Source organism: Artemia sp. Qi Xiang Cuo, chromosome 6, assembly GCF_049724085.1.
Source record: "Artemia sp. Qi Xiang Cuo chromosome 6, ASM4972408v1, whole genome shotgun sequence".
In the NCBI taxonomy this organism is placed as follows: domain Eukaryota; kingdom Metazoa; phylum Arthropoda; class Branchiopoda; order Anostraca; family Artemiidae; genus Artemia; species Artemia sp. Qi Xiang Cuo.
In genome coordinates this window covers 68,047,922-68,063,578 of record NC_142799.1, presented here as the reverse complement: position 1 = coordinate 68,063,578, position 15,657 = coordinate 68,047,922, and the positions used below count along the sequence as shown (strand labels likewise).

General features: G+C 36.4%; 1 protein-coding gene across 1 annotated transcript in view; it reads right to left on the bottom strand.

Moving 5' to 3' along the window:
- Positions 1-1,798: 1,798 nt before the first annotated feature.
- Positions 1,799-15,657, bottom strand: part of LOC148951543 (regulatory-associated protein of mTOR-like) — a 322,491-nt gene continuing 308,632 nt past the window's right edge. The window contains exons 22-23 of the mRNA XM_089091020.1: positions 6,087-6,203; positions 1,799-2,138 (exon numbers count right to left, since the gene is read on the bottom strand). Of these exons, the coding sequence (XP_088947146.1) occupies positions 1,937-2,138; positions 6,087-6,203 (319 nt within the window). The 3' untranslated portion in view covers positions 1,799-1,936. The remainder of the gene's footprint in view (positions 2,139-6,086; positions 6,204-15,657) is intronic.

Sequence of the window (15,657 nt, the reverse complement as noted above, 5' to 3'; positions counted from 1 at the left end):
TATTGAAGTCTTTGTCGTAGAAACTTGAAAAAGGGCTCATTCGATTGGAAATTCATAGGTCTAGTGCCCTTTTTAATAGTCAAGAGTGATTTGAGGGCAACTAAACGCCCTCTCACGCCCACCTTTTCCCCAAACACATCCAATCAAAATTTTTAGATAGCAATTTTGTTCAGCGTAGCTGATTTTGAGATAGAAATTATGTTTTTGAGGAGGACACTCCCCCACACCCTCAAAGCAAGAGTTGTAATATACGCCCTGGAGGCATGTAAGGTTTTTATAGAGGTCGATGTCTTAGAAACTTCAAAAAGACCTCATTCGATTGGAAATTCAAAGGGCTAGTGCCCTTTTTAATAGTCTTAAGTGATTGGAGGGAAACTAACGCACTTCTCACACCAACCTTTTCCCCAAACACATCCAATCAAAATTTTGAGATAGCCATTTTGTTCAACGTAGTTGAAAGTTCTGGAAATTAGGTCTTTGAGGATGACAACCCCTCCACAGGCCCCAGGGCAAGGGCTGTAAGTTATGCCCTGGGGGCATATAAGGTTTTTATAGAACGCGTTGTTATAGAAACTTCAGAAAATGAATCATTCGATTGGAAATTGAAATGGCTAGTGCCCTTTTAAATAGTCGAAAGTGATTGGAAGGCAACTAACACCCCTTCCACGCCCAACATTTCCCCAAAAACATCCAGTCAAAATTTTGAGATAGCCATTTTGTTCCACGCAGCTTAAAATTCAGGAAATTATACCTTTGATTACAACATTCCTCCCACAGTCTTCAGGGCAAAGGTTATAAGTTATTCCCTTGGGGTATACAAGTTTTTATTGAAATCTTTGCCGTAGAAACTTGAAAAAGGGCTCATACGACTCTTTCAAATCTTTTAAGGGAAACTAGAACTTTCTATTTTCAATCAAATGAGTCCTCTCTGAAGTTTAAACGAGCATCCCTTCTATAACAACCATAGATACCCCCAGAGTATAACTTGCAACGCCTGTTCCTGAGCCCTGGGGGGTTGTGTCGACCCCGTAGTTTTAATATCTGATGTTTGAACTATTTTTAACAAAATTGTCACCTCAAATTTTTATCGGGTGGGTTTATCCATCCGATTAACCCACGGGCGTAGATGGCGGTGGGGGGGGGGCTAGTTGCCCTCCGATCTCTTTTACTCTGAGAAAATGAACTAGAACTTTTAATTCCATGCAAATGAGCCCTCTCTGAAGTTTATACTAGCATCCCTTTCACAAGAACCATATATGGCCAAAGGACATAGCTTACAATGCCTGCCCTCCGGACCCTGGAGGGTTGTGATGACACCGAAGTTTTTGTTATCTCATCTTTGAACTATTTAAGAAAATGGCTATCTAAAAAAATGTGTCGGATGGGTTTGGGGAAAAAAGGGCACGGCGGGGGCTAGGGGCACTCCGATCTCTTTTGACTCTTAAATATTGAACTAGAACTTTCAATTTTGATTCAAATCAGCCCTCTCTGAAGTTTATACGAGCATCCCTTCCATAACAACAATATATGCCCCTTGGGCATAACTTGAAACGCCTGCCTCCGGGCCCTGGGTGGTTGTGTAGACACCGGAGTTTTTTTTTATCCTGACCTTTGAACTATTTTTAACAAAATGGCTATCTCAAAATCTTTATCGGATGCATTCGGGGGGAAAGGGGCGTTGGTGGGATAGTTAACCTCTGATCTATTCTTCCTCTAACTCTATTTCCTTTTTTTCATTGTAATGTTTAACCTATTTGAAGTACTTTAGAAAAAAAGGACAAATACACACAAAACGATTTTAAGCACAAATGTAATATTTACAGGTAAAATAATTGCACAACGTAAGGCTGAAAACAATGTGAAGTCAAAAGAAATAAGAAGCAGAACTGCATGACACATATTAAAAGAATTTCTTCTATAAAAGGGTATGTGGGAACTATTTCCTAATGCTCTTTCCTGTAGAAAACACGCTAATTGTAGAATCAACACTGCCAGATGCCAATTGAAGCTTATATGGATTGAAAGCCATGCTGGCAACTGAACTAATTCGTGATCCCATAAATCCCTCATGGAACTTGACACAGCCAACGACTAGACCTCTTCCGTTGTAAATGTTTACCGTTTGGTTCACAGATGCGCTACAAGAAAAAATCAGTAATCTAAAAATCGGCTTAATGAAAACTGATTATATAATGTCTCTAAGCTACAGAAATTCGACCTGACAAGCTCTTTTGGCTCTCATCAGTGTCTCTAAATTTTTAACTCAGAGGTCCCAGTTCAAGCTTTTATTGTTCAGTATACGATTGCTTGTAATATACATAGGAATATAAGGCTGCCAGGTTCAAAAAGTCAAAAATAGTACTTCTTAGGGACTTATATGATGAAAAAGGGGGACCTATGGTGACCTTCTTAACACCTAAAAGGGATCAGTAGGGATCTGATTCAGCTGTTGTTTACTGTACAAATGATATAACCAAAATAACAATCTTACTGCAAACTGATTTTATAATGTAATAAGAAATTGGACATGACAAGCTCTTTGGGTCTCATCGGTGTCTCTAAATTTTTAACTCAAAGGTCAAGTTCAACCTTTTATTGTTCCATATACAAGTACATACATATATACAAGTCTAAATATAGAGTTGTTTCTTGTTAGGACTATGACTAGGGCTCGAGGGGCAAGCCCCTGAAATAAGGCATAGGACAAAATAATAGTGATACGAACATAGCAACTAGCCAAACATCAGTATATTACAAACAACAATATTATATTTTATAATTTATCATTATTAGATATTGTTTGAGGACAAAACCCCAAAAGACCCAGATCAAACTACAGCCTCAGAACAATACAATAATCTAGATATATTAAATTGAATGTATGTGTGTCTATCTGTCAGTGTGTTCTGTATGCATGACTATACTGCTCATTCGATCGCCAAGTAACTTTAAGAAATTGTTGAGTGCGTTATTGGGAAGATTTTAGATAAAATTCCCCTTTCCTCCAAGGCCCTCTTCATCTTTAAAATGCTTTTCACATCAAATGAAATTAGATTAGGCTATTTATATTAATTATCAACTAAAGCTCAATGGATGAGTTATTAGTTCTAGCCTAGTTTTTCATATACTTTTAATTATAAAAATACAATTGCTATTTTAAATGTAATAAATATTTTACAGCGGGAATTTTCAGGGGGTTCTTTCACGAGGGATATTTGTGGGGGGTGGGGATTTTCTGGGGAAGATTTTTACAGGGTGGGGGACCTTTGATGGGGGATAAATGTCCATGGGAGGAATTTTTAAATACTTTAAATTCAAAAATAATATCGCTGTTAACACGTGGGAGGGGGAATAATCGACAAAGGGGGATTTTTCACGGTTTTTTCATAAGGGGAATTTTCCGCAGAGGGGAGTTTTCTGCACGGGGGAATTTCCCAAGACGATATTATTCAGGGGGAGGGTATTTTCCCTGAATTTCCTTTCTTTTGATATTGCAACCTATAAATCTTTGTCCTGGTGTCCAAAGCAGCTATGTGAGGGATTGAAAATTCACTAAAATCCAAAAATTCAAAAAAAAAAAAATAAATAAAAAACATTCAAAACAGAGCCATGAGGATTATTTATAAAGAGGGCAAGGTCCCATATTCCTACCTCCTTAAAACTTCAAAACTTGATACCCTCGAGTCCAGAAGAAAAAAATTGGCCTCTGTTTTGAAAAGTCAGCACAAATAAACCCCCGTACTGAAAACCTCTTTCCTAGCCGCCACTCACCCATAAGAAATCGCCACCCCCGTATAGTATCCCAACCCTTTTCCATCCTTTCTCCCATACCCTTTTCTACCTTGTATAAAAAAAACTTTTATTCCCTTTCATATAAATAAAATCAACCAAAATAATGACCCATAAGTTTGCCAAAAAGCTAAATTGTTTTGTGTATATTATTTTTTAATTTTTGAAAATTTGGTTATTTTATTTGTTATTTTTTTATATTATGACCTATAAAATATTTTATAATTACGACCTATATGTATAACTATTGTATTTCGTATTGTCTGACTGTTACCTGTTATATTTTGTTACAGTGGTAACTATATGTTTTTATTGTATTATTTTGTTATTGTATTTTTTTTACTAAGAAATATGAATTCGGCCTACTAGGGTTTGTGATAGTCTTTTTGCCAATAAATATCTATCTTATCTCATCTCCTTCAATCGTACAGTCACTGAAACAGTTAAGAGTTAATGCAAGAGGTATTCATAGTGGCGATAGCAGGGGGTGATAGTATGATTATCTTCAACTTGCCTAAGTTAATATATACTTACGCCTAGTGAGGGAATTATTTACCTTGACAAGCCTCAGTTCTTCAGTTTTTGGTATATTTATTGTTTTCATCTTTTGATATATTTATGAATGAGCCCCTTTCATCCCAAAAATAAAAAGAAAAAAAAACCGTAGGTATTTCCAAATTTTCCATATTTAGGAGAATTTTTAACTTTTTAGCTACCAATAAGTGACAAAGAGAACACTTGCCCCCCCCCCCCATCTCCCCAGATGTTAAATTTTTTGTTCTAATTTCATTGAAAAATGGTGTTTTTTGCCAACCTCCCCCCCCCCCCCGTCTCCCCAGATGTTAAATTTTTTGGTCTAATTTCATTGAAAAATGGTGTTTTTTGGCATTTTTCATTGATAAAAATAACAAAGTAACCCCACATCTAGGTTTTAGAATGCTGTCTTAATAAAAATACTTTATAAAGTGACAATAGTAATTGCTTCTCAGCTGTAATTTCTGAAATTAAGGAAAATATTTACTTTTTTTTAAGGGCGTCGAATCGGTTTTTTTCCCTCGATTAACAATTTATTCGTTTTCTTGCTTAGTTTTAAACAAGAGAGTTTATGTTTGAATTCAAAAGTATGTTCACAAATTGTCTCAACGACAAACAATATCAATCACAAAGATTCAATGGAAAGCTAGGCTGGGTCACAATACCAACTAAGAAGAACCATCACCATTATTGACTGAAAAAACAAATTAATTGAAAACTTCCGGCGCTTCGACTGTCCTAATCAAAACACCTCATATAGTGGCAATAGTAATTGCTTTGCAGCTATGATTTTACAAATTCTAAAAATACTATCCATTTCATCAAGCTAATATTTTACAAAATAAAAACAACATTAAATTTATGAGTAGTTTTCAAGCCGTGATACTTTCCACGTTCATCTAATTTTTGTTAAAGCGCAAATATCGGTCTAGCAGTTTTTCGCTAGTCGCGAATATCAATAAAACACGATGTCGACTTTGCTAGCATGCTCGTAAATATCGTCCAATATATGAAATTAGCTTATTCAAGCGCATTAACTAGACAGCTGCACATGTCTCAGAGTTATTCGCTGTTTGTTTTGTAAGTTCCTCTCCAAAACCCAAGATCATTTTTCGGTGCATTTGAGGTTCCAAGCCGTGGTAACTTTACATTAACTAAAGAACATCTTTAAAGTTGACATCACCGAGAACGGTTGTGAAGTACCAAACGATATATTAGGCTCTTTTCCCCGTTTAAATTGTATCTTCAATTAATCTTCGCCAGGTTTAATTGTTTCCATCGCTCTTTAACTCTAATAACACTTTGAAATTGTTTTAATCTGATAATAACACAGATGATGATAATATTGCACATTTATATCACTAAAGATACCCTTTAACTATCTGTAGTAAAAGTTACTACAAGAGTCAACTCAAAGTTACTTATCTGTTGTTCCAGCTAATACAAAAATGCCAGATAGATCAAGAAAGTTGGTTTTCAGCAGCTTTATGTTATAACCAGAATGCACCTTTTTAGTAAGATTTAATCTACAGCCCGTCTACACACCGCTTCCTTTAAATATTTTTACAACTTTGCTACATTCCTCTATAGCTTTTCATGAGCTTCGGTTATTATGACATCGGAATTCGAGCATTCTAAATCGTTACTACGATGCAAACTGCTTTTTATTATTCGCCTAAAAGATTATTAAAAAAAAATTATAGCCCTCTTTTTAGTAAACTAGAACGAAAAAAGAATGTGGATAATAGATGAAAAAAACGAACCAGGCAAAAAGGTCAGTTCCTGGATGTATAGTCATAGCAGTCATTCCAGATGTCGCCTTCAAAGTGTACACGGAACTACTCTTTCTCACGTCGAAAATCCGAACCTCCCCAGAAATGCTAAAAAAAACGAAATGAACTTTTTAACTAGAAAAATCCAGCAGTCCATCACACAAAACATCATTGCCAAGCGGTAAGGAATAAAAGGGAGATGCTTGGTTCGACAAGGGGATTAGAAAAAAAAAGTGAGTGAGAGAGAGAGAGGCGGGGAAAAGGAGGGATTAAAAAATAAGTTAAAGCAATCAAACTAGCAAACATAGTTAATGAATCGAATTATTGTATTGCATTCACTTATGATATCTTTATGAACACGCTTAGAAAACACAAGCAGGGTTCGGACAAGTCGGTTCGTTTCAAATTATAGGCTCTGTTCTATTTTTATAGGATTTCCCGGGCCCAAATATAGGATTCGGAAGTCCTCCGGATCAGATCTGTAGTAGGTGTCGTGGGATGCCTGGTCACATAAATTCGGCATTTCCCGAATTTCTACTTTTTTTTTTTTTTTTTTTTTTTTTTTTTTTTTCAAATACAAACTGTGCAAATAGTAAAAAACAGTAAAAAATCAGATACCCATACTATGCCAATGATTGACTGACACAGTTAAAATACTTCAAACCTCTCTTGCAGCTTCTTGGGTATCAATTTCGATATGAGGTAAGTTTTTCTCTTTGCAACAGACTGCTCCATTCTCGCAGATTCCAACATCTGCTCTCTTTCACTTGTTCTGGACTTCACAGCTCCTTCGAGCAAAGAAACAGCTAGGGCAATGTCTATGAAACTCTTGGACTCGGCAGCCTTCTTCATTCTGTCGGTCACTTCCTGAAGTAGAGTATCTGCTACTGTTCTCTTTTCTTGATCTGATGCTCTAAGTTTTTTCCTTTTGCTTTCCAGGTCTTCTATTTCTGTCTTTTTGTCATGAACCTCCATCAACTTCCTCTTTTTGTCCTCTTCGAAAACTGCTTTCTCCTTCTCAGATGGCTCTTCTTTTTTCTTTTCATCCAGATATTGTTGATACCAAGATCGTGCGGAACGTGCAATATTCAACAGCTCTTTTGTAATAGCAAACAGTTCTGGTTTTCCAGAAGCTTGGTAAGTTCCGGGTACTTGCTGTCCCGCGCTCATTCACCAGACCAAAATAATGGCTCCAGAAATGGTCGATCCGAGTAATGTCCTCACGGGGTCCAGTTTCCGTTCGAAAAACAGCCACTCAGCCTGGGCGACGTCTGAGCTTTTTCCAATCGCAATCTCGCGTACCACAACCGCTGTGTCTGCAATGCTGCTTGAATCCTTCATGTTGATCGGACTCAAATAGCGTAAAGCCTCTAAAAACCATCCTTATCCAGAAACATGGCAGAAATATCCTTGTTCAAAATATGGCGAAAACCCGCAATAAAATATTTTCGCACATTGACATAGAAAATGGACTTGTCTTTCACTGTTGCTTTCTCACCAAAAGCTCGTTCCAAATTTTCTGAAACTATGGGCTTTTTCAGAAAGGTTCAACATTTGTGGTGAGAAATTTTCAGTCTCGGTCACAAAATCTGGAGTAAAGACCCGTCCGCAAAGTGTCACAACTGGTCTTTTGATCTTTGACTGCAGAACATGAATGGGAGGTTCTTCTTTCTGGAGCGGTTGGGTGAAACCCATGAACAGTTCTGCTGAGGCTAGAACAAACTCGAGTTGGGCCTTCATCGTCGTACTTTTGATATACTCCACAATCTTCAAAAATTTGGGAGTGGACAGAAGATTCTTCAGTTTTTATTCTCTCGGCACGAAGTTCAGGAAGTACTCTAAGATTGCCGGCCACTGGTGCATGGTTCTAGCTAGGCACATCCAATCGTCAGCCAGCGGCTTGGGACATGCTTCATGAAAGCATTCTCTGGCACCCTCACTTTCTTTTGGCACTTTCGATAGTCTTCACAACGTGCAGGACAGCCGTCAAAAAGTGAATGCACAAGAATAACAAAGTTGGAACTTTCTTCTCCAAAGACCTGAAGACCGTTCAAGAAAGCGTTATGGATTATATGGATGTTGCAAGTACCAATCTTCAACATTCCCTTTCCTGTCACTTTCTTTTTTTTGGCATTGAACCTGTTCCAAACGCTTTTTGTACCATGAGTAAGATGCGATGTATTTAAAATACCAAAATAAAGTTCCTTTCTAAAGATAATTCCGATTTCTTATAATTAAGCTAAATCTAGTTGCAAAAATGAAAAGTCCTTAATCAGCAAAAAGAGAATGTTCATATCTAGCTTCAGTCAGACAACGGCGCTAGTCATTCGAATTTCGCTAAGATAATTTTAGCAAAAAAAAATGCAATGCATAAAATTTACAAGGTAGTTTAAAAGGCAAAAAAATGTGTGAACTCCTGAATCATCTGAAAAATCTTTAAGAGATTATTGGACAAGGATTCGCGTCCTTGGTGCACGTGAGCCAATGGCAGGCAGTCCCTAGAACGCAGGACGAAAGAACTAGGTTTGGGAGTGGGGTAAATGTGTTTTTTGATTTGAATATGAATTCAGACTTAAGATGGTTCGTACCGCAATTACTTTCGGTCATGATGGTTGTCATCGAAGTGACCCGTTGCTTTACAACTAGTAATGAACTTTAAATAAATTTATTGTCTTTTTACTCGTATGTATTACTCTTGTATTTCTTAGTCTATTCTTATAATGGGTAATTAGTTCGCCAGTCTCCAAAGTAAATGCTCCCCAAAGAATCTGATCTCCAGATAGTCCGAGAAGAAGAGGCCACGCTTTTTCATTCCTACAAGCATCAAAAGTTGTCATCGCCACAGCTTAGAAAGAGTTTCTAACCCCTGGTAGCCTATAAGAATTCGTACCTCTTAAGCAATATCTAATTGCGCCGTGGAAACAAAGCTCTGAGACGTCAGTATTTCTAGTTCAATAATTCTTAATTCCTCGTAAATTTTAATGGATTAAATTAAATGAAATAATTCAAAGATATTCAATATCAGCATTAAAATACAATTCGATTAATATATATATTAGAGGAATTACGGCATCCGGTTCAAATGTAAGAAATAAGAAATAGGGAAGTAAACCTATGCCCTTCATATCTGATTTATTGAGAAAGCCGGGTTTTGTTTTTGATTAATAAGAATACGTTTGATTCAAATACTAATTTTTCTATCACAAACCATAACAAATATTTTCTTCAATATTTCTTCAATGGTACAAATGGCGCGAGTCGGAAATTGGAGGAAAACTGCGAACTAATTAGGCTATTAAAACTTTGTAATTTAAAATTAAATTGTTGGAAAGATACAGATATATAAGAAAATGGTTTAGGCCTATAACCGCTAGGCTACGATAGGAAACCCCTTATATCTCATAGTAGATAATAGCATACCCAAAAATAGTTTAATTAAAATTTTAAGTTTGTATAAACGCAAAAAAAAACAAAAAACATGGAAGATCTAAATGAATTAATATTACTGCAAAAGTTAGTCGCAAAAAATATAAAGATTGCAAAATCCATCCCGGAATACCAAGGTCAATCAGATATTGACGAATTCAATATCCAATTGACCCAGTTTGTACAATTAACCAAAACAGACGTTGGAGCGTTAAAAGACATGCTGCTTCTACGATTAAGAGGCCAGGCCTTAACCTTTCTAAAACAGGTCGAGCATACCATAGGGAATAACGCCAACTTGCCAATAAATACGGTTGATGACTTGTTAAAATCATTCAAAGAGAGATTTATAGAAACCAGTTCAATAAATAAATTAAAACATGGAGTAGTGAACTTTGATTTTTCACAAAATATAAGGGAATATCTGGATAATATACGCATGTCTGTAGAAGCAAAATACGGAAGTGGTTCTGGGCAACTGTATGAAAAAGTCATACTAAATACCTTTTTGCAAGGGTTACCCCCGAAACTATATCGAGTAGTAATATCCAAAAATATTCAGACGTTGGATCTTGCAGTCCAAGAGGTAGAACGATTAATCGAAGTTGATAAAATAGTTGCTAATCATACTAATGCAAAAATACATAGCTTAGGCGACTCAAACGCGAACCTAATTTTCAAGGGCGATCAGGCATCCCCCAATTTCTTTTCAAGGGATAACTCCCCAGTAGCACAAAGAAACAAAACGCCAGAACCCGCTAGGCAGAAAACAGTACGTTTTCAGCCCATGAACCCGACAATCCTCAGGTACTATAACTGCAATCGTGTCGGCCACCGAGCAAGAGAGTGCCACTACGTCACCAATCCCAGACCAAGAAATGCTGTCGGTAATATGCAAAATTACGGTAACCATTTGTTCAAACGAACAAATTTTTAGCACCGGCCGTGCAATAGGCTATAGCCAGGGAGGATTGCGCCAATCAGTACCTTATAATGCGTACCAACCAAATTTGTATAGCCCTTTCCCCAACAGGCAAATTAATTACCGGTTTTAAAACCCAAATACTCGCCAAGGCAAATATAATGCTATAATGAAATATAAAAATAATGAAAATTTGCCTATGAGAATTTAAATTTTTACAAGCAAACACCACTGGCAAACCGCGCCAGAAAAAGGCACTGACACGAGACATCCACGTTACCATAATAATATATGGCGAAGACAGGCAGACGTAAATCATTTAAATATGCCTACGGAACCTAATACGTCTGAATATCTATTACAGGCACCGACAAAAGAAACAAATCCTCAGGGAAACACTTCAGGCCCCTCAGAAACATAAGTTGGACCCCGAGGGTGCCAAGGATATTTAATAGGTCCAAAACAATACTAGTGCCTTCTTGTAGTGATATTATTAACAAGTTACCTATATTTAATGATTTTTGTGTAGAAAACGTTCACTTTACGGCCTTAGTTGACAGTGGTGCTACTGTAAATATCATAAACTCTTGCGTATTTAATACGTTGCCTCTGCACATTAGGCGACAAAAGAACCCTAATAATCCCAATTTAACAAGTGTTACAGGCCATAAATTAAATGCAAAAGGGTCAATTTGCCTAAACGTAAAAAGAGACAACAGAACCTTCCTGACAAATTTTATTATATGTGATAATCTCCCATATGAAGCTATTATAGGGGCAAATTTTCTAAGGTCTAATTGAATACTATTAGACGTAGCCAACGAGAAGCTTGTATACCCAGCTAAGGTGTGGGAACAAATTTCTACCTTAAGAAATCGTAACAGAGGTTACGAAGATAACATAACAGTACACAAAATTTCTAGTGGTATAATGTCAAAGTATTTTGAACCCCATGTCTCGCAAAGACATGGCATAATTGGAAATTTGTTCAATTATCCTGAGAGATATCGCAGAAATGAAGTAAATTTAAATAATAGCAGTATTGAATCTGCGAAAATAAAAATAGGAGATATGCGACAGTACAGATCAAATGAAATTAAGAAAATAGTGGAATTGTGGAAAAACACAGTAAAACCCAACGTGACGCCACAAGATGCCGCAATGGCGCAACATAGCGCCAGCATGAATCTAATAAACAATGAAAATGAAGAGAAATATTACGGATTTGCGATAAGGAAAACAAAAATCCCACCCAAAACGATGCAAAAATTCAAATATCACAAATGATCGAGCCAGTAATTAGCAAATCAGAAATATGGTTTGCGACACCGTCTGAAATACTCTAAAATCTGTTATGCGAGGAACAGATTATATCTTATGACAAAGGGGACGGTTTTATTTGGGTTAACAATAACCATGAAAATGATACAATTACAATTAAAAAGGGGACGTGTTTAGTACAAATCGAGGTTTTAACGGAAAATGATTTAAATACATAGGAAAATTCTAAAAGAAACCTAGTTAACGGTATTAAAACCTCAAATAACGAATATCCCTTGACTAAATCGAAATTTTTAAACAAATTTAAAATGGATCATATTACGGATATGTAACTTAATCAAAAATTATGCTAATTATTATGTAATTTTATGTTTTTATTTTCTGCATCTTAATATTATATCGGGCTTATTCCATTTTATCAGAATTAAATTTTAACGACTGGTAATCCCGTAGCAAAACAGCCGTATCGTGTGCCATATAAGCACAAAGAGTGGTTAAAAAATAAAATCCATTAATTAGAAAGAAACGAAATTATACGCCCAAGTATAAGTCCGTATAGTGCACCAGTGATCTTAGTACCAAAAAAGAATGGAGATCTTAGACTAGTAGTAGATTATAGGGCTCTCAACAAACAAGTAGTTAGCGATAAATTTCCTCTACCAAGAATAGACGAAATTCTTGACTCAATTTCATACAAAAACAAAATTTTTACCTCTTTGGACCTTACCCAAGGCTACCACCAAGTGAAAATAGCCGAAAAGGATGTCCATAAAACTGCATTTTCAGCATCCGAATATGGATCTTATGAATACTTAAGGGTACCATTTGGGCTTAAAACAAGTTCAAGCGCGTTATGTAGACCCCTATTGCACCTGTTGAGAGGATTAAGGAATATAATTCATTTTGTTGATGATATTATATGCGTGGGGGAAAACACTGAGCAACACTTGGCAACTTTATCTGAGGTGTTCGAGAAGTTCAGGCAAGGCAATTTAAAATGCCGGCCTGATAAATTAAATTTATTTCAATCCAAAATTAAATTTTTAGGAGTAGTAGTAACCCAGGGAGAGATATCCCCAGACCCTGATAAAATAAAATGTGTTGAAAACCTCAAGCCCCCCAGAACTATGAAAGAATTAAGGGGAATTTTAGGACTTACTGGCTACTTTAGAAAATTTGTACGCAATTATGCCCACATTGCGAAACCCCTCACAGAATTAACCAAAGGAAACTCCCATCATGTGACCTGGTCCCAGGAAGCTCAAACTTCCCTAGACCGACTCAAACCGGCACTCTCTTCTGAACCAATTTTATCACTCCCTGATTTCGAAAACGGACAATTCATCGTTACCACGGATGCTAGTTCAAAAGGCATAGGCGCAATTCTTTCGCAAACAATCCCAGTAGACAACCCTAACCCTCTACAGGGAACACCTAAACAAATAGAAAAAGTTATATGCTATTCAAGTAAAACTTTATCAAAGGGCGAAAGCAGTTATTCCGCCACAAACTTAGAATTATTATCTATTATCTACCACTTGGACAAATTTAGGCATTATTTAATTGGTAGAAAATTTATATTACGATCAGACCATAAAAGCTCGCAGTACCTGTGCACATTTAAAAACACAACGGGAATTCTAGCTAGATGGATTATGAAAATCCAAGACCTAGATTATAAATTTGAACATTTAAAGGGAAAAAAAACGCAGCTTGCGACTTTTTGAGTAGATATCCAGAAAATGGTCCGTCGGAAACTGAAGAAAAGGAAGTTAATGCTATCAATGCTAAGAGCAAACATGGATGTAAGAAAAACAAAGTCAAAGACTCAGTAAAAGAAAATAAGATTAACTATTGTCTCTTGTCTTTGGAAAATATAAAAAGAAAGCAAAAAAAGGACGAAATATGTGTATCACTAATTAATTATTTTGTGAATGATAAGGCGTTGCCGGATAAATTCAAAACTATTAGAAAAGAGATAGATAATTTCTACTACGACCTCCATGAAGAAATACTGTGTAGAATTGTGACTGCTGAGACAAATAGAAACCAAACCTCGATAATGCCTTTATTACAACAAAACTTGATAGGGCCTGCATTTGAATATTTTCATTCGGACACAGGTGGACATTCAGGAATTATGAAAAAGTTCCATAAGTTAAAACAATACCTTTAAGTACAATCGGAAATAACAAAACTTAAAGAATTTTGTAAGTACATGCGAAGCATGTAATTTGAGAAAAACCCCCCCAGCGTATCCATGTCCCCCACTGGGAAGGGTCCCAGTAGCAAAGTACCCCGTCGATATCATCTCATTTGACCTGTATGGGACAAATGGAGGCTTACCTGTTTCTAGCAGAGGCCATACGTGTATTCTTTCGGTTGTAGATCATTTCTCCGGATTTACTTTTGCAAAAGCATTAAAAAATCAAGGTGCTTATGCCACAAGTAAGGCATTAGCAAAATTATTTTTACAATTTGGCATTCCTAATAAAATTTTGAGCGACACCGGGAGCAATTTTGTTGCAAAAGTAACAAAAGATTTAATGAGTTTCCTTAATATAGAGAAAATGGTGACAGCGCAGTACAATCCAAAAGATAATGGAAAAATATAAAACAGACATAAAATATTTTCTAACGTTCTAAGTATTTATACGAAAGAAACTAGGAGCGACTGGGATAAATTCTTACCTTATTTAACCAACTTAATCAACACTGCTTATTCCTAAACAACCAGAGACAATCCATTTTTTTTACTTTTTGGTCGATATTTTAGAATCCCTTATTATTATATTATTTAATATCTGAAATATTATAACGACTCAGAAGATTATAAATAAGAATTCATAAATAGGATGAGGAAAACTTATAAGATAGTTAGGCAAGAGTTGGAAAAATGTAAAATAAACCAAGAGCGAAGAAACCAACCCAAAGTTAAGGGGAATATAAATTTCAAAGTAGGAAACTTCGTTTACCTAAGGAACTAGGCAAAACCGGAAGGAAAAAAACTTTCAAACAAATATTCTGGACCGTACAGAATAGTCAAAAAGTACGATAACGAATATACTTTTAAAATGGAAAACCCCGATAGTGGAAGAACTTACAAGGCACATGCTAGCCGAATAAAAACAGCCAAATTTCCAGAGAGATGGGTATCCCAACCCTCTTCTACCGAATCGTCAGATTCGGAAAATGAGTCCCCTAGGTCAAGATTGGCAGAGCTAAAACCTTTCAATTTTAAACAAGATTATTTTGAAAATGAAAGTGATGAACAAAACTTTGAAGAATTTTTAGCAATGGAAAATCTAGTTATTCCAGAGAAAAAATCCCTAATACCAGTAAGAATAAGAACGCCAAAAACTCCAAAAAGTTATTCATCGGCGAGCGCGGGAGATTTAGATTATACAATATCTCCAAAAAACCAATTCTTCCCCGATAGAATCTCGACACCATCTCTCCCCAACATAGTTCCAGACGATATGGTTTCCGCTACAACACCAATAAAAAGGCCCCTATCTTTACAAGAAGAATTAAACCGAGCTGTAGAAACCCCCGGTATTACTGTAAAGAAAACTCCCCCCAAACACTTAACTAAAAAAAACCTGCGAGAAGCTATGGATTTAATACATTTTCCAATAAAAACGAGTCAAAGTACATTGCCCAGGACTAAAAACCCAACGGATGACCAGCAACGTCGATATCATGATATAACTGTGTCCAAGGTCAAACCTAAACACTACTGGACGTGGACTTCACGGAAGGAATCCCTATTGCAAAAAATGCCTCATCCCCCTGAGGACATGGCCTTCAAACAATGGAGGAACCCCGCGAAAACTATTGATTCCTCCCAAAGCTCTCAAGAATCTTTCAAATCCCCCGAGTTGACAACTCAAGGTGAGGACTTAGAGAATAAACATTCTACGTCCAGAGGAA